Consider the following 23,616-nt stretch of genomic DNA (forward strand, 5'->3'; position numbering starts at 1 on the left):
TAATAATGAGATTTTTTGCGAGTCGACTATTTTCTGATTCAGTCAATATTCAGGAATCTTCAGTATTCATGAATATGATTATTAGATCATAGCGCATAATAACAATACAGTAACATTCGCGACTATTAAAATATAGTGCAAAATAACAATACTTTATCATACGATGCACATAAATGTAAGATATCTTTTAGAATCAGTAGCTGTAAAGTATATCATGTTTTTTTTTTTTTCAAAATGTCAAACGTTCTCCGCGTGGATCATGTTCGCGTTGACAACCGACAGTTGAAACCAGTACTACATTCAATTTCTAAGTAAATCTCCTTCATCTACGGTGTTCTAACGTGATCAGATGAGATTTAGAGACCGACGCAAGACCGTAAGCGGCACCAAAAAATTACGTTCTACGTCACTAATCTTGATAAGCGATGTCGTACAGCGATTTTACGGGGTGGCCATATTTTTCATAACGGCCTATAGATCATTTCTATTAATCGTCCCATTGATAAGCACGTCATCTAGCGGGATAGCTGGTGCATCATGGTGTCCTGATTCATTAGCACAGAACGCTGCTGTATGCCCCACAGAGAACTACGCTAGCTACAGAAGGGTTAGGCACGTAATTCTATGTTCGAGGTTGAGCCGTAATAAAACATCCTCGCGACCTACCTGCGACTGAGTGAGCTTTTCCTCGTTGTCCTGACGATCGCGTTCCGACGACGTCAGCCGAATTTTCAAATTCGATATTTCGGCCATCAGGTCGAGTTTGTGCGTTTCGAGAGACGTTCGAGACAGCAACTCCTGTAAAATACAAAACCATCGAATAGCGTTAAGACAGCGTTTAGAATTTGAATTTGTCTCGGGTTTCAGTGAGTAGACTACATGAGTTGGATGAGCGCTGAAAACCATACATCTATCATAATTCCATGCATTATGACTATAAAAAATTAATGCTGGATACTCGCCGTAGAAATGAACAAAAGATAATCAGAAGACTTCGAGGCTCTGTCATGTAAATCAGTCATCGTAGTTAAGTCGAAAAAGCATATAGCCGCAAGGGCTATATACGTAATAGAACACAGAGCTGCAAAACAGGGCTCTCGGTTTTATAGACTGAGTATCTAAGTTACCCTAGGGGTTAATCCTCAATCTGGGTAACAACCACCATAGTAACAATGAGAAACCATGGGCCGGTTTTATAGACCGGTATTACCTTTAACCCGGGGGCTAACTCAACTCATTTTCAATTGAGTTAGCCCGCGGGTTAAAGGTAATACCGGTCTATAAAACAGGCCTCATGGTTATAACAACTGACAAATTTCAAAATGTTTGCAGGGATTATTTTGCTTCCATGTCTATGAAACCCAGCCCAGGGGTCTCGTTCATAAAACCGCTAATGCCCTGTTTAATACAGTTCCATTGCATAATGCAATCATTGTGACTGCACTCGGGAAAAACATTTTATTGTTTTAGACAACTAAGAGTTAAGATGGTTGCTGGAGTTCATCAGATTTGAGTTCATCAGATTTGATTTGAGCGGTGTCTACTGAGTAGCATTCATCAGAATGAAAGATCAGAGGGTTGAGGGGTCCAAAATAATGCCTGGGAACGCCATAGAATCGGTCAGTTATTACCGTCTCAACAATACGTAGTGTTTGTCAGTCGTGTCGAGATGATTTACGCCGAAGGGATAACCCTGATATACCCACGTCTAAAAATGTAATAAAAACTTTATCGACCCGTAATGCATAGATTTACATTCTAGGGATAAGCACGATAAAGATACGGCAAATACAGAACAAGAAATAACGGTTAGATACATTCCGATACAAATTTCGCTAACTTAGGCAAAATGGCGGAGTACAAGGTGTCATCATTGAAGATATTGAATCTGATTGAAATGTAATTACAGGTAGAGGTTTTTTTGTTCGGTATAAATTTACAATGAAACCGGGCCCAGCTTTTTGAAGGAGAGATGCCCTTTCGGAGATGAATCAGTAAATGAACAGTCCGATTTCCCGACTAATAACCGAGCGTAACGAACTGATTGCGAATATTGATGAAGCGAATGACGACGTATCACGCGGACGCCGACGGATATAATATCGTTCGGTGACGATCATTTTCAGAAACAAAATAGTCAATTGTCTCGTCATCGTCAGTGATCGTCGCCGGTGAGCTCTCCTCGTAATAAACTCGATATCGGTGTTCATCGCGATGAAATTATTCACATGAATACGACAATAACGATGCTCAGGTTTTGTTTTATCAGTATTTCTATGATCATATATATTCAGTCGCATTCACGCTATCATTCGTTCGTCCATTCTTATCTATCATTATGTATAAATAGAAAATGTAGAACAGTTCACAGTTCTGAAGAATTCATTCAAACTTAATCATATTCCATATATAGAGATGTATGATATGAGGTTTCCTTACGATACATTACGTCAACTAGTTGCCAGAGATACAAGTGCGTAAATAATATCAGGAAGGTTCTTTCACAACATCAGGAAGGTTCTCTCTCAGCATTAGGGAGGAACCTCCCACCATCTGGGAGATTGCCTCTACCATCAGGAAGTTTCCTTCCCATTATCAAGGAGGTTCCCTCCAAGCATCAGGAAGGTTCTCTCCTAAAAACAGGAAGGTTCCTTCCCATTATCAAGGAGGTTCCCTCCAAGCATCAGGAGGGTTCTCTCCTACCAACAGGAAGGTTCCTTCCCATTATCAAGGAGGTTCCCTCTATGCATCAGGAAGGCTCTCTCCCAGCATCAGGAAGGTTCCCTCCAAGCATCAGGAAGGTTCTCACGTATCTCCCGAATAATACGTAGCAAAAATGATCTAAACGTTTGATGATGGGTTCAGTTTTTTAGCTCAGATGTTTGATACTGGTGTAATGTGCGTGCGTCAATGAGCCGGTACTCACCCGGATCGTTCAAACAGTTAGTCGTCTGCAGCTATCAGTCGACTGCAGGTTCAATTAATTGTCGTTCAATATTTAACGAGTTGATACAACTATACGTCGCACCTCCGGGGCTTGTTGTGTCGATGTGTATTTTACGCGCGATGATTTTCTGATTGAAAGTTCTACCGGACAACTGAAAAGGCTGCTGCAGTGGCCGGTCACGCGTGCAACTATTCACATAATGTCATTAACTGTAACCGTGTAACCAGACTCGTGAAGTGGTCCGGACCGGCGTAAACGGTTGGGGCCGATCCAAGGGGATACACACTGAGAAAAGTATCGAAGCATAAAGATAATAGACTCTGGACAGGCTAGAGTAAGAGAATAGGGGGCCAGCAGCAGCAGCAACGTCTTTCCAAAGGAAGATCTCTAGATGTGTCCCTTTTGCCACTCGACACCCTGAATTGACTGACCATACCGATTACACCACTGCGCCAAGTGAGAATCAGATGGTGAACCTGATTCCAAATTCCCTATCTGAAAAATAGGCAACTGCTTGCCGATGCCTTATGACCCGACAATCGGGTCAGATCTTATCAAGAGCAATTTTAGGGGTGGACTGGCCCAGATAAGAGCCAGAAAAACCTTTTTTGAGTGAAAGTTTCTGTGTGAGGACCACGAGAGCCCCCACCAATATTTCACATGCAGCCCTGGAATTGCCAAATCTGCCCTTCTCTATTTAAATTCTCGTTCCAGTTTTCAGGTTCACCCCTTCGACTCCAAAATTTGCCCTGGCGACACCAGGTCAACCGAGCTGTTACCGCTATTGGAAATATATGAGATAGCTTAGTGTCAATTGAGAAATAGATAGAGAGAGAGACCCGAGATATACGACTAACCTGCAGCTGACTATACTCCGGACTCTGTAGTAGTAATACACACGCATAGATCGGTAATATATTCACAATGGGAACTCTGTGCACGGAATAATAATAACAACGATATATAATTGCTTCGATCACAGTAGTGACCTACATAAATAACTGATGATGAAAAATGTCTCGTTCATGAAAAACAAGAGTCGCAAAAAATTGCGCAAGCAAAATAACGTGATTTTCACGAGAAAAAAGGTGCCTATTGATGCAGATATCTAACACAATTTCGTGCGCACACACACACAAAAAACATGAACTCTGTCCTATAACTAAAACAAGATCATATGGAAATATACCATATATGTATAAAACCATCGAATGAGAAGGCAATTACAGCTCGCTTACGAATTTCCTTGCAAAAACGGTTTGATGATATATTATCCACAGGAATGAAAGCCTAACCTAACTTCGACACTATTCAAGTCGTTCTGAGTAACTTTTCATACCTGGAAATATAAAAAACCCGATAAAAGAGCAACTTGGAAATTTTATCGGGAGGTCCGGACCCGCCTCTTAAATCCACCACTAGCTGCTAGGAGATATTATGCGGTGATTACGTTGTGAAGTAATAAATATCTATTTACCGGTGCTAATAGTCGTTTATAGCGTCCTTCTCCTATCTGTATGCATTACTGAATATATCCTACTATAACGCGCGCATGCTCTCTCCGTGTAATGTATATTTATTACGCTTTAATCGCTTTAATTCATTATCCCGGTTTACGATTTACAACCGACGACCGTGGCAGAAATAAACGAGAAATCATCGAATCCGCGTCGTCGAATCGGTATTTACAGCGCTTTTTAGTTAAACGTCGTGTATTATTAGTGAATGTAGGCACTGCGATATTGTCACCCAGTACGACTACGACCACGACGTAACAGGTGCTTTGACTGTTTTATAGACAGTTCCACGCAGTACTGCGCCAGCTAGTTCTATATCGAAATACTATATAATCACGAGTCTGATTTCGATCCTTTATACAATATCTGGCCTTGACAGGAGTTCGAACCTGATGAGACTTGCCATAGTACAAAACCTTGCTGCAATCATCCTCCCACAACAGGGATTCAAACCTGATTTGAGATTGAGACTTGCCACGGTATGGAACCCTGCTCCAATCACCCTCCCCGGCAGGGATAAGCCTGATGAGACTTCTCGCACTACAAAACCCTGCTCCAATCATCCTCCCTTGACTTGTGGCAAGCAAGGATTCACCAGGTGTCGCTAGCGCGCTGTAAGACATCAACTACTGCGGCAATACAGATTCCACATGTGGCAAGTGAGGATCCAACAGGTTCGCAAGTATAGCTATACTCGGTCCGCATCTCCTTGATATTGAAACTGTCTGAAGTAGGCTTTAATAATATTCATCCCATGGAGCGTATAAAGTTGATAGCCATCGTCGTTGAACTGAAATAGCTGAATTACAGGGCAAAGTGCTCTTTTGAGTGTTGCCATTACTTGGATGAGTCTCCGGTTAATAGGTACGAAATCTATTTAACCATCGTATACCAGCTCTTAGAAACTAATGGCCGTCAAATGTGCACTCCTGATTTTGCCCTGAATATAGGATTCGTGAAATCCAGAATTTTCAAATCCTCTCAATCGAATTTCAAAATACCAGAATATTTCAAATTTTTCATGTAAATTTTTCCAGATTTCTCAAAATTTTTCGCATGAAAATACAATAATGTAAGCGCTTACTGATCACAATCTGGCGAGGGATTAAAATGAAATCTCTTAAACAACTAAGCTGCGCGGACAGACGGTATACAAAATAAAGAGGGGATTAAAACATTTTGACACACATTTCTCTTGAATTTTTCATAGATTTTCAGGATTCTTCAAATTGTTCATATTTTTCTCCACATTTTCCCCATTTTCCTGATTTTTAAACCTTTTCAGTGCATCTATACACCGTAGTGCGGTGTATAAATCAGTGATTGACTTTGCTTGTACACCGCATCACGGGGTATTGATGTTATGGACTTGGCTTAAGTAATTAGTTTTTATCTCTATTGAAAGATGGCAACCTGTCAAACATAGTGAAATATAAGTTACTAATAATACATTGCACCGTGGTGTAGACGCGCTATAGCGGTATACCTGTTATTTAACACACTGGGGCGAAATCTTGAAAATTCTCAAATCATCGCCAGCACTTAAGGGTATCGATTAGTCAGCAGAGATGAGGTCAAGACATCAATCTTTCAAATCAGTCAGACTCCTCTAAACATGCTGCGACTCAGAATCCGCGCCCGTTGAATGGTTATCGAATGACACCGATATTGTAAATCATATTTGACTACGTTGACTTGTTATCATGATATATACCCTATAACCATGTCCGGTATGATAACTGTATGGATTATCGGGAGAGTGTGCGCGTTCGCGGAGTCAGAAATCGGAACGGCTTCATCCTATCTCCGACATAAGACATGCAATTGTAATTAATTAAACCGTTGTTAATAGTTGACCTTCCGTCGTCGTCGTCGTCATCGTTGATGTTGTGTACGTCGCTCGCACGTAGAGGGAGAGAGTTACAATACATCGTATGAACATCGATAAGACTGCTGAATAATTAGCCGTGTTCACACACGCAGACACTGCACGGATCGGACCTGAGTCGAATTTGGCCCGTGCCTAATTAGAGAGCGTGTTCGCACGTAAACCAGGCACTCGATATTAAATAATGCTTAATCAAAGTGAAGCGAGTCCTTTCCGGAATCGGTAGCGAGTCAAATACTAAAATTTGGCTCGGGCCTGGTGTGACGTTTTAGGCACAGGTCAAATTTGGCCTGGGCCAAAAGTGCTTATGTGATCGCAGCTTAAGTCGTAACTTTGTTCACTTGTGGTTCAAGCCCATTATACACTGATATAGGTAAATATTGGCTTAGCTTGTGCTCATTGCAAGCCTAGACCGTGGCATGTCAACCGCAACCTCCCCACCACCCCCCAGAAAGCCAGCAAATTACTAACACTCATCGCCCATCCCATCGCATACAATTCGAGTTCAAATTTTATTTGCTACGTAATCGAGTCGTTTCGTTATTCAATTAAACGAGGTTGATTCGGTACTTTCACGCGGGAAGCAAAAATAAACAAGAGATTTCGCTATGAAAAATTCATTCGTCGCGGGAGATTCGTCTATCGATTCGTTTTCGATTCATTTCAGCGATGTTGTTGCCGCCGACGATATTACTTCTCCGCATTCGACGGCCAATTAACCAAGAAAACAGTGCTATATCGAATTAACGACTAATTACCTCGACGAGTACAAGCACCTGCTTGTCGTTCGCGTGTAAGTTAATAAAGGCACTAATAACCGAACGAAAATCGTCGCTACGCGGCACCAATTACGAGACGAAATTCGCTAATTACGGCCGCGGATGCCGTTATCGCCGGTGTCTGGCGTTTGCCGGCGAAGTCGGTCGCTCCGCGCGGTGCGCAGGGCTATAAACGTTAGATCAAGGACGTCGTCTGAAGTGGAATATAAGAATTTGCAGACAAGAGGTTCATAGCGTCCAAGACCAATGTTATCTAATGACTTTCAAGGACTTCTTAACTTTGATTCCAGGACTTATAATATATATATATAGGCATCACGCTTAATCAAGCTAGGAACCTTGAAATCTAAATTTTACATGCATTCTTATAATCAGTAGTTTTGAAGAGCTGTAACAGTGAACTTGGATCTTGGATCTTTAGATAATAACTAATGACTGATAACTAATGACTGATGCCATTCGAGGACCGTGACAACGATTCAAGGATTTCAGAGCCTATTCCACAATACTCAAGGCCTTGAATTTCAAAACTGTTAAGGACCTTCGAAGACTGCTATGAACCCTGTGAGTGTTTTGAGAAGGCTGCACACAAGTAGCGGGTTTCCCAAATAGTGCTAGAAACTATTCCAAGAAATGTACACCTGAGATGTTATCTGTGCCGGAGATGATGAATATCAAATGTACAGGTTTCCGGTTCAGCGCAATATAAAGGGCAGACCCCTAAGAATAAGCTCCTTACTGGTTCCCTGAGACAACACGTCTCATAATTACCCAGTTCCTGTTACATACCACATACAGATTTCAGGGGTGGCTAAATGCAATACCACAGGGCCGGGTGGCATAGAAAAACCATTGGCGATCACTACAAAGTTAGAAAATATTGGCAAAAGCCATAGGAAAGGGTACAGTACTCGACGGAAATACTATAATCCAGCTATGCCACAAGGTGCCCGCAGCTTGGGTTTTTACCTAGCGAAAATGCGTTATTTTCAATTGTCTGATCTCAGAAACCATTGTTTCCTGCAGGGAAATGCTCGGAATTTCCTGTTTCGATGTTGTCCAGCATCGTGCGCGTTGGGCTTCGATGAATCTCATCGCGGCCCTTCCCCAGGATGACCTTCAGATGCACGATCGCCGACAGACCGTCGGGTCTCCGGTGGGAAAAATCACGTCAAATCGGAAATCGCTCAATAAAACGACTCGCGATCGCGAAATTCCCTTTTAATGAGAGAAAAAAAAACCGACCTCATTTCGCGGATGCGACATGATTTCTTGCGCGAGTATAAAAATCGACGGCAGACGACGGCAGACGACGGCAGAAAGGATTGTCGTGTAGAACACCGGTTCGTCGAGATCAAATGTCGTGCGAAATCTTTTTTCGCCGTTCTACCTGAATTCCCGGGATAGAGAGATCGATGATTCTAACCAGGGATATAGAATCGATGGATACCGAACACTAACGCGATACCCTCCCAATTCCCACTCCTGATACTGATGATTTTATGACGAAAATTTGCCGTTGCTATCGTTAAGCCGCCTATCGCACGCGGGAGATGATGACGTCTAGGTCAAACTGGTCCTGACCAGCCCAGGTTAATTTGTCCCGTGCTTAATTAGGGCACTTTCACACAAATCACTCACTCCTCATTAAAATGCACAGGTTTCGAAAATTTTTACCAGGGGAATTTTTATGTAAGGGATCTTTACCAGGGGATTTTGACCTATAACTGCTGTGGCAAGTGGAGTTAAACACTTCCAGAATCAGTTAGCATTCACGCGCAATAATTTGACCAGTCCTGAAATTCGATACGGGCCACCTCGGTCGTCGGGTCAAAGTTTCTTTTGGGAATCGACTAAATCCCATCATCAATACTCGGGACTAGCACATAAAAACCCCAGTCTCGGTCTTGTCTCTATTGATTTCGACTCCCTGGACTAGTTCTGTATTCAGTTCGACAGTTCTGAGTAGAGAGTTTATGATTTGAGCTGATTTTCAATGAGTTAACTCCTTATCGAATCTCAACTCATAACTATGGATCGAGAATAAGACCTACAATGAGTTGATTTTCAATGAATTAACTCTTTATCGAATCTCAACTTGAATCTCAATTAGACTTGAGATTAGTCCATTTTCGATGAGTTAACTCTCTAGCGTCAAACTTTAGCTGGTCCTGTCGAATTATATACAGGTATTCAAAGAATAATTTTAAGAAACGTACCTTGTGTTTTTTCGACAACATTTTGTTGTTTTTCGGAACGTAATCCATATCGAAATAAACAAATATATATATATATATATATATATGCATATAAAACAAACAATAGCGCTTTATAGTTATCACACGCGTTATTCGTCCTGATGAACGTGCAGCGCGTCTGCCGAAGTCAACGCGTTCGTCCGTACGTCAGACGTCAACACCGTCGTCGCCGCGAGTCAAACCCGACGATTGTCTTACATCGATATCAAAATATCGTCGTCGTCATCATCGTCGCATCATCAACCGTTTCGAGAATAAGACGCAGACACGCGGGAGGGAACGAGATATCTCGGCGCTCCGATCTCGCTCGCGCGATAACGCGTTGTATATAATCCCGTCGAGTTAATCTCGGGGCTTTCCGTCGTCGTCGAGCTTAAACACGCTCGGCGATGATCCGCGCACGGCTCGCGAATTTTCAATCTATATCCACTAAAGGGGGCTACGTGTATACGTATATACTGTCCTTGCAGTGCTGAACAGCTCTTCTGACTATAGTACGGTTCTACCTGGGACAATGACAATATAAATACTAAATACTAACCAAAGAATCAACAGAGACTATTGTTTCTTTGATTAGTATCAATTAATAGGTGTAACAACAAAGGCCGTCCGTAACTGAGACAAAGAGACAAGACACGTGGCTAAAAACTGTTGGAATACGTATTAGTAGGATAGCCACACTTTAAACCCACTATGTACAAAATCTAAAAGATTAAAAGCGAATTTCGTTGATTAAAAAAATGAAATCTCGAAACCTTTCGAACTATCACAAAGAGACAAAAGATACATGGCTAAGAACTGTTCAAACGCCTACAAGTAGAATAGTCGCACTCAAAGGACGTTTCGAATTCTCACTTTAGATGAAAGATGATCAGGTGTGACTAACATGTACTGTTCTATATACACTGGAAACAATGACGAAATACTAAGTATTCAGCAGAAATGGAAAACGTTTCTTTGATAGGTACTAATTAAAAGGTGTTATGACGAAGGCTGTTGGCTGTTAACTGCTCTATATAACACAGAGACAAAGACACGTGCCCTGAAAACTGTTTAATGTGTAAATGGTGCGTTGACTTGACTTGTATATCGAAAAATTTCGAACGTGCGCAGTTAAAATTATTTATTCAAGAGGCCATAAAATAACGACGACACGAAACAAATTGCTCGAAAGCAGGTTTATGATATCGGCTCGTTATAGGAAAATGACTCACGCGCAATTTAAGGGCTAGAATGACGATTTCTTGAAAATCTAACCTAAAAATATTACAGGGTGGCGCCACTTTTATTTGACTCGCTTTCACCTGACTATTGCCTGACATGTATATTGTTTTCCCTGACTTTATCTGCTAAGAATCCAATCAATTAACACAGTCAAATACATAAGACATAGCTGGAAACTGTTTGATGGTTACACACGATCTATCAATCACAACAAATTTCCCTCAATTTTCCTAATGTTTAGCTTCTTTTTTTTTTTTACAAAATTTCCCGACTATTCCCTGACTTTTTTAAAAAGAAAAAAAAATTTCCCTGATTTCCAGGTAAGTGGCCACCCTACCTTCTATGCACGCAAGTTTTTAGAATGTTCCATTAGGAGTTGAAACTGGAAGCAGTGCTTAACATTTAAGGTTTAAGGTAGGTGGATATATTAGACGTGATATCTAAAACTTCCGGTTCTATTTCTGTAGATGGAGAAATAGGATTTCAGTTCGTCGAAAAGGTCGTTTTCATCTTATTACAACGTCACACTCTGATTCAAGACAAATTCACGTGATGCCAGGGCACGTGATGCCCGGGATGTGCCTGGGCCGTGATGACTGTACCTCTCAGTCTTAAACTCATAGCTAACAAAATCGTTCACAAATAATTACTAAATTGATGATCAAATTAATTAGTCCGTAATTGACAGAACAATTTACCAATTTGCGAAATCAGTCGAATTATGCGCTGATTTAACAGTCACCAGGCTGGTTTTATATATAGGCTTGTCATCGGCCGGTTTGATAGGCTTGTTTTGATGATCATGGAGGTAAAAATCTAGTTTAAACGTTCATGGGATTATCTAATACCGGTAACTTGTAAGATATTATATCACTTTTAGATACTATTGATCAATCTAGGGATCCGGGGACCACTTTTCTTGGTTCTAGCTAATCTGACAAAACAGTTTAAGACTTGGACTAGCAACTCAAGCAATGGGCTCTAGACACGGCAGTTGCACCTACAGGGGTGCACAAAGACGAGTCTAATTCAGTTCAACTTCAACTTAAGACCAGTTTGAGACCCTTATGGTGTTCTATAGCCAACCTCGCAACTTAAGTCAGGTCATGGATCATTTGGTTCTACAACCAATCCGACAAATCAAGCCCGGCCTAAGGTAATTTTGGTTCAGCAGCAAAGACCTGCGTTACGATTGAAAACCACTTTCAGACACAAGCCACTATTGAACCAATTGGTCTTTCATGTAGAGTCTTGATAGCGAAGGAGCTCGGCGCAGATCTTAACGTTTTCTATAGCAAAATATCATCAGAGACCTCAGGGCAAAATACAACAATTCCTATGATCATAGAAATAATTGTATATGTCGGCATACGTTGTGATTTTCGTTCCATTAGGAATCACCCACGCCGTAACAAATCAGGAGTATCAATGTTTTAAAGATATAGCCCCATTTGATCTCAAAAATAGCAGTTTGATAGAAACTAAACTAGATATTATCATTCGGATTTTTAAAATTACTTTCGGTAATTAATGAGCCAATCAAAGGGAAGAGACTACCCGAAATTTATCGAATGAAATGAAAAACTTTTGTCTGTGTCAATTGTAGATAAACAAAGCGCCTAGGATCTTCAGGAAGATCTGAATATCTATCAAAAAGAAAACCACTACGTTAGTCAACAGCCATCATTCTACCTGATCACAGCTGTGGTTTTATTTCAATAAATTTTCAAAATTCTAAGAACATAAAAATCTATCTAATCTGTCTATTCTATCTACTTCACAGTATATTTATTTACTCCTTAGTCACAGTTGTCGGGTCCACTACCCGAGCCTACATGATACACACATAATTTAACTCAGGGCAAATCTGTTATTCGCATATTATACAATACAGCGTCTCAACATTTCCGAAATTAATTAACGAACCCGATATTAGAACGTGTCGAATGATAAATAATTCACAAGCGACTGACGACTGACTGTACATTGACATATACTATTACAATCACAGTGTATAAACAGCTACATATTATATCTAAACAAAGTCTTCGACGCGATTTCTACAGAAAAAAGAACTTCGATTCTCTTTCGCTCTTGAATAACGAATGACCTAATGATTTCCTTCCGACTATTGAACCTATAACGATTTCACAGACATAAGCCGTTATTTACATGACGGTCTATCAAATTTGGACCGTTCCAATTTAGAAGCGTTCGCACTCGCGAAAAAGTCCATTCCAAATTGGTCCAGACCAACCTAAAAGGCCAATCGAGGTCAGTTTTACATTTTGAAATATTGAATGTAAGATACTCAATAACGCAGTATCTTGGGGACCACTGATAACCTATCTGTAGCCAATTCAACAACCTGTGTGTCCATTAGGCCTGCTCTAAAATTTCCTCATTCCAGGTACACATCAAATTTCTTTAGGGACAGATCTAGAGGCCAATTTTGAAGGCCTAGGCACACCCCAAATGGACACTTCAATGTCCAGAGAGGTAATATAGTGTACCCCTGCAATGCAATGCACCAATTATCTTTGTTAACAAAATGGAATAGGGCGCCCAAAAAGTTTGATGGACTTGTACAAGTCGCACAAGTCACCTTGGATCTGCCCTTGAATTAAGCACACTATAACTAGGACCTATACCAGTGGTCGTTTAAACACGGCTATAACTGCAGTCAAGAATTCCTTTCCTAAAAGCTTTATATACCGGTATATAAAGTATACCTAGCCACCTACCTAATATAGCCATCAAATATGAAGGGGCTTATTAACAATTCCCCGGCTAAGTGCCATCGTATATAATTACCCGTAATCTGGTATATAGAGAATAACATAAATCTACTTGAGAAAATAATCCCGTCGACCCAATCTGCGCGATCTAATCTACCCACTTTCAAGTCGAGCGATAATGCTCGAGGTGGACCTACGGTATTTCCGATATATAAAATCAAGAATTTCTTTTTTAAAATATTCCACGACTTGGCCGATAGATGTAGAAATTAATCCTCGAAATGAAACCGGCATTGACGCGCACGCGCGATCCTTCAGTAACATCAAATCGTCGGTATTCCTGTGACCAGTCGGTATTCCTTACTCTGCTAGAAAAGTGAAAATCTCGCTAATGCAAAACTTTCTCTCCTACTCCAATAGTACTATTACCTATGTATGCGCGAAGTACACACCTAAATATACGTGCGCAGGGGGAATGTGCCTGAGAGCAAAACACAAGTGATGACGCGTAGTTGACAAAAGCTCTGAATGAAAAGAAGCCTGGCCTGCTTCGATTCTTTTGTTCTCCTACGAGCGTTGAAAGAATTCCGTGAAGATTTCGACCGGATCTAGTACGCTTAAAGTGTCGGCGTTCATTGTAGTCGTATTGTCAAAACGGAATAAGAGACATCATTGTCGGAATGTTTTCGAAACCGCACGAAGAATGCGGGTGTAGCTAATTCTGACGATTGAAATGAAAACTGACATAGAATCGTAGACAATTGGCGTCGATAAATGATCTCGAGATGACTCTTATAACAGAAAAAGGGCAAACGACTTTCAAATTTGCACCTTTGATGATAATCTTTTGGGCCCATTTAACATGCCTGGAATTTGACACTCCATAATAGCAATGGGAAACTGTGTAGTATATAATCCTTGAATAAGTCAGTAAATGATGCGATAAAACAAAAAATAAATTCTTGTGGTTTTGTTTGAAAAGAAATCATCATTGTTTAATTGATCTGAGCGTCTCACCAACGAATCGCTTATGAATTAGTTCTGAAAGATACAACGGGGTGACAGCACTGTACTAGCACAGCCGTGTCAGGCAGCGTCTGCTATCAACGGAGAAGCCTCACAGCAGATACTCATCTGGCGGATAAAACTAATCGACCTGAATGAGAAAATACGATGAATTCGATACCAAATTTAAGCACTTTCAGATGCGCCCCGAAGCTGACTCTGAAGTTATCATATTTCTCTTCCACCAGCTCGTTCCAGATTTCTTAGGGAACCAAATGTAAAGTTGAATTACAGTCGAAGTCCATTATATCACCATTCTTTTTTTCAGAGAAGTGTTGACAATCAGTTTTTGAACGTGCACTCATAAGATCATCATCTAATATCTGGTGTATGAACAGTCAAAGTCTGTCATAACGCTGCGATCATTCTTAATACCAGATTAATTTCCCGGAACAAATTTGCTCAATCAAATTTTCTCTTAATCAAATAAATATGCCATTCTTTATGACGCCAAATTCGTTAATAAAGCCATGTCTTTTATTGGTTCCAACCACAGCAATATACAGGACTGCAGTTCAATTTGGATAAGAAGAGTTGTATTTGAGCCGTGTTATTTTGTCCTGGATATTGACACATATACCTGATGGGTGCTTTTTTTGTACTGCTGGACAAAGCTCGTAATTTCTGATAAAATCAGTTAACCAACAAGTACTACCTGTTTTTCAGTCCAGCATTGAAGTTGAAGTCCTATTGAGTTAACTGTTTAGTGTCAAATCTTCATTCGCTTTAACGTAATGTAACTCTAATCACTTGTCAAGTTAACTAAACTCCAGCGAAAAACGGATCAGGAACATAACTCCAAAGAAAATAGATCAGTTACTTAAATTCAGAGAAAATGGATGGATGGGGCATACGCAGTGAACATAGAAACAGAGCAATAATCAATGATATAAGGTGAATATAACTTACATCTTGAAGCATGCTTTCAGTGTTGGTCAGTTTATCGGCGCTGCTGTCGATGTCGGTTTCGAGTTCGCGTATTTTTTCTCGCTGCGCCTCGACCTGCTCGCGTAGCACGCTGACCTGCAGCACGAGATTGTCGCGGTCGCTGTCGGCGTGTAGCGCGTCGTGCTCCGACTCGGAACTCGAGAACTCGTTGGTCGTCGTCGATGACGGAGATAATCCATTAGCCTGCAATTATACAAAATAACAAAAGAGTTAATACTAGGCATAATATGCAAAGGAAAGATTGGTAATAAAGGAATGTGCCTACAGACAAGAGAGGGTCTAAGGGTGTAGAACAATTATCTACTTCTTGAATTATGCGTTTTCAGTCCTGCACATTTTTTCTCATGCGTTTTCTTGTTGGTATTGGACAATATTTGTTTTGTTTGTATTGAGGACACGTTTGGTCTTGTTTGCATGGACATATCTTTGTCCGGAGAACATGCACTTTTTATCCTGTTTGCAAACACAAGAGATTTTTTGCATGGACCTTTTTGTCCCATAAGCATGGGCATCTTTGTCCTATGCTTGGACATTTTTTGTCCTGTGTGCTGCAAGTACTGACATTTTTTGTCCTGTATGCTTGGACATTTTTTGTCCTGTGTGCTGCAAGTACCGACCTTTTTTGTCCTGCATGCTTGGACAAATTTTGTCCTATGTGTTACAAGTACAGACATTTTTTGTCCTGTATGCTTGGACATTTTTTGTCATATGTGCTGCAAGTACAGACCTTTTTTGTCCAGCATGCTTGGACATATTTTGTTCTATGTGCTACAAGACATTTTTTGTCCTGCATGCTTGGACATCTTTTGTCCTGTGTGCTAAAAGTACAGACATTTTTTGTCTTGCATGCTTGGACATCTTTGTCCTATGTGCTGCAAACAAAGATATTTTTTTGTCCTGTATGCTTGGACATCTTTTGTCTTATGTGCTACAAGCACAGACATTAATGTCCTATATGCTGCGTTCATTTCTTGTCCAGCAATTTCGTGGTGTTGTGAACTGTATTCGCCCCCACTTGCCTGCCATCCACTCCTCAGCGTTTCAATGTAAACTCCTCCCAGCTCTCCTTGGTCGCGAAATATTCTTCGAAACCCACAATATCAATGAAAACCTCATTCTTTGCAGAATCGTAATTCAATTTAATTACGATAAGCCTCTCGTGAAACTGGACTCCGACGAGCCCGGTTTTCCGAAAACATCTCATCCATCATCTAAAAAACCGACGACCGCACCGGCTACATCAGCAGCTACATCAGAGGACAAAACATCACACGATTACGTTTGTCTCTTCATTTAACATTTAATTAATTTGAAAGCTTTACCAGACGGTTCTCGATGGCAGGCATTGCATCGCGGGCAACTTAACAACCATCCGCCCATCCGCCAGTCGTCGTTTAAAAACGCAAGAGTGCTTGTTACATAATGTTGATAATTTCCGGGTAGTCAGTAGATACATGCCGCCGTGCTATAAATATAACCTGACTAAAAAACGAAACCGTGGCTTAATTTAGACTTTCGACACAACGAGTCGTCATTGAACGTACCGTGTCGCAGACGGCGACGCTATATCTGCGTACTCCGATTTCCGATTTCAAAATCGAACCCCGATTTCAACATCGAACCCCCCGTTATGTTCATTCACTTCAACGTAACTTTAATCAGTTGTCAAGCTTAGACAGTTACTTAACTCCAGAAAAAACGAATCAGTTACATACCGGTAACTTCAGAAATAATGGATCAGTTACTTAAGTTTCCGGCAGGTGTTGTGGGATAGTAAGGGATCCAAAATACCAATCAAATCAAATCGATGAAATAATTGTATTAAGCATGGCCCTTATTGTTCTCAGTAGTAGCTCAGTAGTAGCGTAGGCTAGATTTGACTCCAGGTTGTCTAGTTGGGGCAATGTGATTGCGGCTCGTGTGCGCGAGTGTTTATCGTAGGGATCGTGCCGCTAAATATAAGACATTAATCCGGTGCTTACACAAGCGTCTTCTCCTGAACACACCTTCACAAACAGATAATGACAATAATAAGCATAAAAAACAACGACATTTATCATCGCTTCAGAACCCTTAAGGTCGCGTGGAGATAGTTATTCATAGGTGTATAAATCAAGCATCTTACAGAGAGTCATAAGACTGTAGCCAGGCATGTGTTAGGGGGGGCAGGTTCGATTTTCAGGAAAAGGGGATTTTCTCAAAAATGCATGCAACAAAGGGGCAATGTTCTAATCGGGGGACTTGGAAGTGCTACCACAGATAATTTAAATAATCAGATCCAAATCAGGAGCAATTTCACGGTTTCTGGCAAAGTGAGATGAAAACAGAATGTTTTGCTTCGTTTTCCTGCTATTTCGCCTTGAATCAAGAAAATTCAAAAGTATTCTGCTCATATTCTGAACGCGAACTAACGAACAAGTGTCAACAATGAGCGTATATTTGAAAATCGATGCTCAGACTTTCTTTCTTTAGGCTGACGTCGATGCAGCCCTTCGTTGATGAGTGGAGTTCATTCGAATCCCTGTCTGAGCCTGATCCGATTCTCCACAGTCGCATCGGTATCCATCCCCTCGTAGCTCAGAACTATCGGCAAGTCAGTCTCGGCGGAGTTGCGCTGCAGCTCGACATAAGCTAGGATTACGACTTGGAAGTGATGACTGTTAGGGCTGGCATAGGGTCGAATCACAACTGTTTGCGATGCGATCATGTGCAACTGGTGTGGACGCGATGCGATCATGTGCAACTGGTGTGGACGCGATGCGGTCATGTGCAACTGGTGAGGCCGACAGATTTTGCGTAACGCGATCATCGGCGGAGATCGTAGAAGATCGGTCATAAGGCCACCAACCTCCGGCTTATCAAAACTGGGACTGACTCGAATCGATAGATCTACAAATCTCACATCGCGGTATATGTAATTGTTTGGACCTCATGTAAAATATCGATTTCAGTCCTGATTAATCGTTTATGATTAAACGACCAGACTCGACGAACAATCCGTACATCGATAGCTCATCGTCGTCGGTACGAATGACGAAAATTGACCACATCCATCAAACGGCAAAACATTTATGAGGTTTCGCGTTCGCCGTGGTGGAGAGATAGAGAGGAGGGGGACACGCAAGAGAAACAATCCGTACAAGCAGGTAGAAATTGCAAGCCTCAGTACAGGCGTCTGAAACAAGAACTGATCAAAAACTTTAACTCTTTCAGTGCTGACTAGATAAAACCCTTAAACGCTGGAGCTAATTTTCAAATTTTTTAGAATTCCACCCCAGCATGTTGAATAACCAGCAAACCCCATAAGTGTCTACATCGCGGTGCGGTTTATCGTTAGTTACTGATACTTCACTATGTTTGACAGGCACTGCCATCTTTTGTTAGAGACAAAACCTAATTACTAATAACATTATACACCATGGTGCCGCGTATTAGCAAAGTCCTTCACCGATGCCTACACACCGCACTGTGGTGTAGATGCACTGAAAGGGTAATTTGGTGAAGAATGGATGGTTGGATGGTCCGATGTACTGCGTCGAGTGAGTCCCTTATGAACAGACTTCGAAGCGATGAAAGTGAACCGTTGATCTTGGCGTTGATTTCACTGGCGCGCCAATCGGCGCCGGACGATCGATCATCGTCGAACGCGCCACGCTCCATCGAACGACGTCAATACGCTCGCCTTACGATAATATAATAATAACGGCTTAACGACGACAGACGGACGGACGGACGAACGGACGATCGATTTTAAACCGTAACCAAACGCGCAATCCGTTGACTTCATTAAATACCGTTTCACTCCCAGATTCGTTATTGATTCATTAAGCTAATTAATTACATATTTCAGTCGATTCGAGATTATATGGGAATCGATAGTAAAAGCAAAGGTTACGGACGGATTTACGTCGGAACGACGGTGAAACCGATTTAGGAATCGTTGTCCGTTATTGCGCGGTTCGTTAGATTAACTGTTTCCTCCGCGTCGTCGTAAACTCACGAGTTGAATCCGGTACAGCCATCGTACTTTACCAAGTGATGCGCCACTCACGCAAGGTCGCAGGACGGCCATCTTGCGTCCGATCGGCCCAAATTTTTCTCGGACTCGACGGACCGTGAGGGATACGACCATATATAAAAAGATTGAGATACTTCATTGAAGCACGTTCAAAATTTCTGGTGAAAACTTCAAAAATGTGTAAAAAAGGTGCTGATTTCGGCGAACAACTATGGCCACCAGTCGGCCATCTTGATTCTCATCAGGCCAGTTTTTGGGCTGTTGAAGCTAGCTGTGTCTCTCTCATCTGCATAAACCAAATACCAAGAAAATCCTTTAAAGTGTCTTCTAAACATCACAAAATGACTTGATTCAGGCAAACAAACAAACAAACCGGGTAAATGGTGGGTAGATAACGGATGAAAAGTGAACGCGATAGCTTTGAAGTGAATACTTTCAGCAATTTCAGGATCAGGATTTTACCTAAAAAGTAAGCAGTTGGACCTATCCCAAATTTTTTCAAAAATAAAAACCACTTTTCCGATTTTAATGTCAGTCAGACTTGCTACAAACGCCGTGTAATCTACCGACCCACTAGAGACCTACGTCGCTTCGTGATCTTTCCGTACCACCGCATTTCCGACTGCGAAAAACACAATCTTTTCCGCGCGGAGAGAATCCGCGTATAAATACTTACCATCAGTCGAACGCTGCTGGTCGTCGACTTACTGCGCACGGGCGTCGACTTGCACGACCTGGCGACCTCGTTCAACGACAGAACGACCGACAATCGCAACTGACGTCCGGTGAGATCCTTCAACGATCCGAGCGTTTTCGACACGCGAATTACTTCGGTCAGATCACCGTCGCCGGCATCATTCATTTTACGCGTCGACTTTCACGCGTTGGTCCCAAATATGATGATGATAGTTATTTTGCGTTAATTTTGCGATAGATAACATCACTACAGTACTAGGAGTCGTTTGTCGACGGACGTTCCTTCTTCCGACCAGTTATGACCCGTAATGAGCCTTTCAGATTTATAGTAGCTTATCGCGTTTACCTGTAGTCGACATTTTACAGTAAGAAAAAATTGAGTAAGGTTCTTTTTAAAATTTACGAAATATCTTCAGACGGGCTCAGGTCGGGCTTGCGAACGCCAATGATATGTTCTAAAAGGGTGGCCACATTTAACTATTTTCCTGACATGTTCGTTGTTTTCCCCAATTCGATCTGCTAAGAATCCAATCAATCAACACAGTCTAATACGTAAAACATAGACGGAAAACGTTTGATTTTACGCATGATCTCAGCAAATTTCCTTGACTTTTCCCCGATTTTCAGCTTTTTTAACAACATTCCCTGAATATTCTCATACTTTTTTAAAGAAAAAAAAAATTCCTCAACTTTTAACTGATTTCCAGGTAAGTGGCAACCTTGCTTAATAATTACTAAGGAAAACTCCTGAGCAATAGGAAAATACATAGATTCTATCGCTGAATAGCTTAATCGACAGTGATGTCATTTCAATAGAATACAATGATTTGGGCAGAGGCATTTTGACGCTGGATAATTCATCATCAAACTCATGTACTGAAGTTGAATTCAAGCGAGAGAATAAGAAAAAAAACATCGCGGAAGAAACATTTCAACTGCCGGAAACCGACTTACTTACGAAGAGGTTTGTGCGGGGCTTGAGGGAAGAGGAATAATGATTAAAACTAATCGAAGTCCCTCATCGCGCCGAGAAAGGCTGAAATCTGACGTATTCATACGATACCCAATTACGGCGAGTTATTTAAGGATGACTTGGGGACCTTAGGGGGGCGGGGGGATAGTTCATTAGAGCCATCTACGTACGCACATGTATACACAGGGGCAGATCGTATCGAAAAGGACTAATTTTGTAGAAGTATTTTACAGCATTTCCAAGTAGAAAAGTGTCCTTATCCCGCCAATTATTGTTTGAAGATCCCACATAACAGTTAACAGTTAAAGACTTCATTCAGAGAAAGCATTTCAGGGTCCTTTGCCAAAAGAAGCCCTGGATTTGTGCTGGATATAATAAGACAAAAGTGAAATTCTTTGAAATGAAACGTCCAAATGTTCTGTTTTCACTATAGAGACCTTCACCTTCACCACAACTTTAGGCATGATCACACAGAGACGTTTTCACACGGAGTCAAATTTGACCCGCGTCTCATTAGAAAGCACGTTCACACTCGTTAGTAAAATACTATCAAAATGATGCTGTGGCAAGTGAGGTCAATAACTTCCAGAACCATTTAGCATTAACATACAATAATTCGACCTATGCTCAAATTTGGTACATGCCTGGTCCAACGATTTTGGTCCGCCCATATTTGCCCTGTACCAAAAACCCTCGTGCGCGGCTAGATACGACACATTTAAAGGTCACGTTGTAGCAGCGTGTTTGGATATGAAAATCTGCATTGTTCACTTTAAACGCCACTGAAACCTGTCTGAACCAATTAATCGACGCCGATGAAATTATTATTAAATTCCTCGCCATCTTTCAGCGGCGTCGAGACAGGTTGATAGATTACTGTTGAGTGACTTCACTGAGATCGCTAACAAACCGGCGCTACACGTGAAATACCGCTACAGCTCGTATACGAGATGCTAACAAAATGAAATATTCATTGAAAAAAAAAAGATTCTCTTAATTTTCTAATAATCGGAAAAACCAGTATTTTCTTATCATTCCTAGCCGCAGGGGAGAGCTTAGAAGGTCTTACAAGACTTTCGTACAACCCTCTAAGTAGTGCCCATTCATCTTAAAACACTTATTTCTAAAGGGCACAATCTTTTATTTCAATTTCTGTAAAATGAAAGCATGATTTTGTCGAAAAGCCTGGAAAGTAGCATGGGCAGAATCATGCCCTTTTCTCAACAGTTTATCGTTAAAACGTTTGGTAAGCCACACAGGTATGTCGCTGTTGACAACTAAAGAAATGCCCAGTAAACCATACCTGACCTCATGTAACTGGTCAAGTGTACAAACGGCCATTAGTATACGGATAAACCTCGGTGAGATACTGACCAACATCGACCACCCAGACATCAGCCGTCGTCGTCAATCTGATGTAGTCAATATTGGAATACTCTCGTGTCACCGAGCGACAACTCTTAATAACTGTCATCTACCACTTCAGACTGAATCTGCGTAGTTTATGATAACTACCGCGTCGGTCAAGCTAGTGTGACGCGGGGGACGCATTCGGGGTCGATTGTCAGGACATCGCATCGCAGCAGAATTACAGAGGCGGCTTATTTTTCAAATTATGTAGGAAAGAATGACAAATGTAACAGCGGAAGAGCTTAACACTAGATTTAATTAAATGTGATGGGTTTGTAACGGGACAACAACTAAAAAAATATCAAACGAAATCTACCGATCAAATAAATAACAGGGTCAATGCCTATTTTAGATTTCTAAAAATTACATGCAAGGGCAAAATGATACAGGTGTGAATGCACAGATGTATCAGACATGCTCCGTGATGGATATTAACCCTGTCAACAATTATATTAACAATGTCAACCCGAGAATTTTTTTGAGGATTGATGCTGAAAATATATTTTGATCGCTGAAACGTAACCGTGAAAAAGTCGTCGAGGTAAATTTCCTACCATGAACATAAAACGTCATCGCAAATTCTCAGATATCTCACTTATTTCGAAACACATTGCGAACATCGAGAATGAATTTTATCGCGACGATGCGCGGTGCTCGGCGGCTCGAATACTATCGGAAACGAGATTGCAATCCGTTTCAATTTCACACTCGTACTTAGGTGACATTTCCGAAAGAGTATTGTAAAACGATATATATATATATATATATATATATATATATATATATATATATATATATATATATATATATATATATATATATATATATATATGCCCGCGCGCTGAAGAGAAATACCAGTGGAGTGTGGAATACACTGGTGTAAGATAATAGTCGACGAGAAACTGAGAATCGGTCGGAATGAACGAGACAACTCGAGGGGGAAATGATGGCGTAGACGACTCGAAAATGTCAAACGCAGATGAGTTTCATCGTTGAAACCGCGCGTGCACGCAATCATCACCATCAACACTTCAGATATATCTGTTACTTAGGACTCATCATTGATGCGTACTACTCTCTAATCCCGTTCAATAAGAGTAAATATTATCCAAACTTCTGCTGCAGATCTACTCTCGGTTAATGGCTTACTGTCGT

General features: G+C 41.1%; 1 protein-coding gene across 2 annotated transcripts in view; it reads right to left on the reverse strand.

Moving 5' to 3' along the window:
* Nucleotides 1–23,616, reverse strand: part of LOC141913300 (liprin-beta-1-like) — a 76,065-nt gene that overhangs the window by 19,775 nt on the left and 32,674 nt on the right. For both annotated transcript variants that reach the window (XM_074804795.1, XM_074804793.1), the window contains exons 4-5: nucleotides 15,326–15,547; nucleotides 667–798 (exon numbers count right to left, since the gene is read on the reverse strand). In XM_074804795.1, coding sequence (XP_074660896.1) covers nucleotides 667–798; nucleotides 15,326–15,547 — 354 coding nt within the window. The remainder of the gene's footprint in view (nucleotides 1–666; nucleotides 799–15,325; nucleotides 15,548–23,616) is intronic.

This window comes from Tubulanus polymorphus, chromosome 11 (genome assembly GCF_964204645.1).
Source record: "Tubulanus polymorphus chromosome 11, tnTubPoly1.2, whole genome shotgun sequence".
Taxonomy (NCBI): domain Eukaryota; kingdom Metazoa; phylum Nemertea; class Palaeonemertea; order Tubulaniformes; family Tubulanidae; genus Tubulanus; species Tubulanus polymorphus.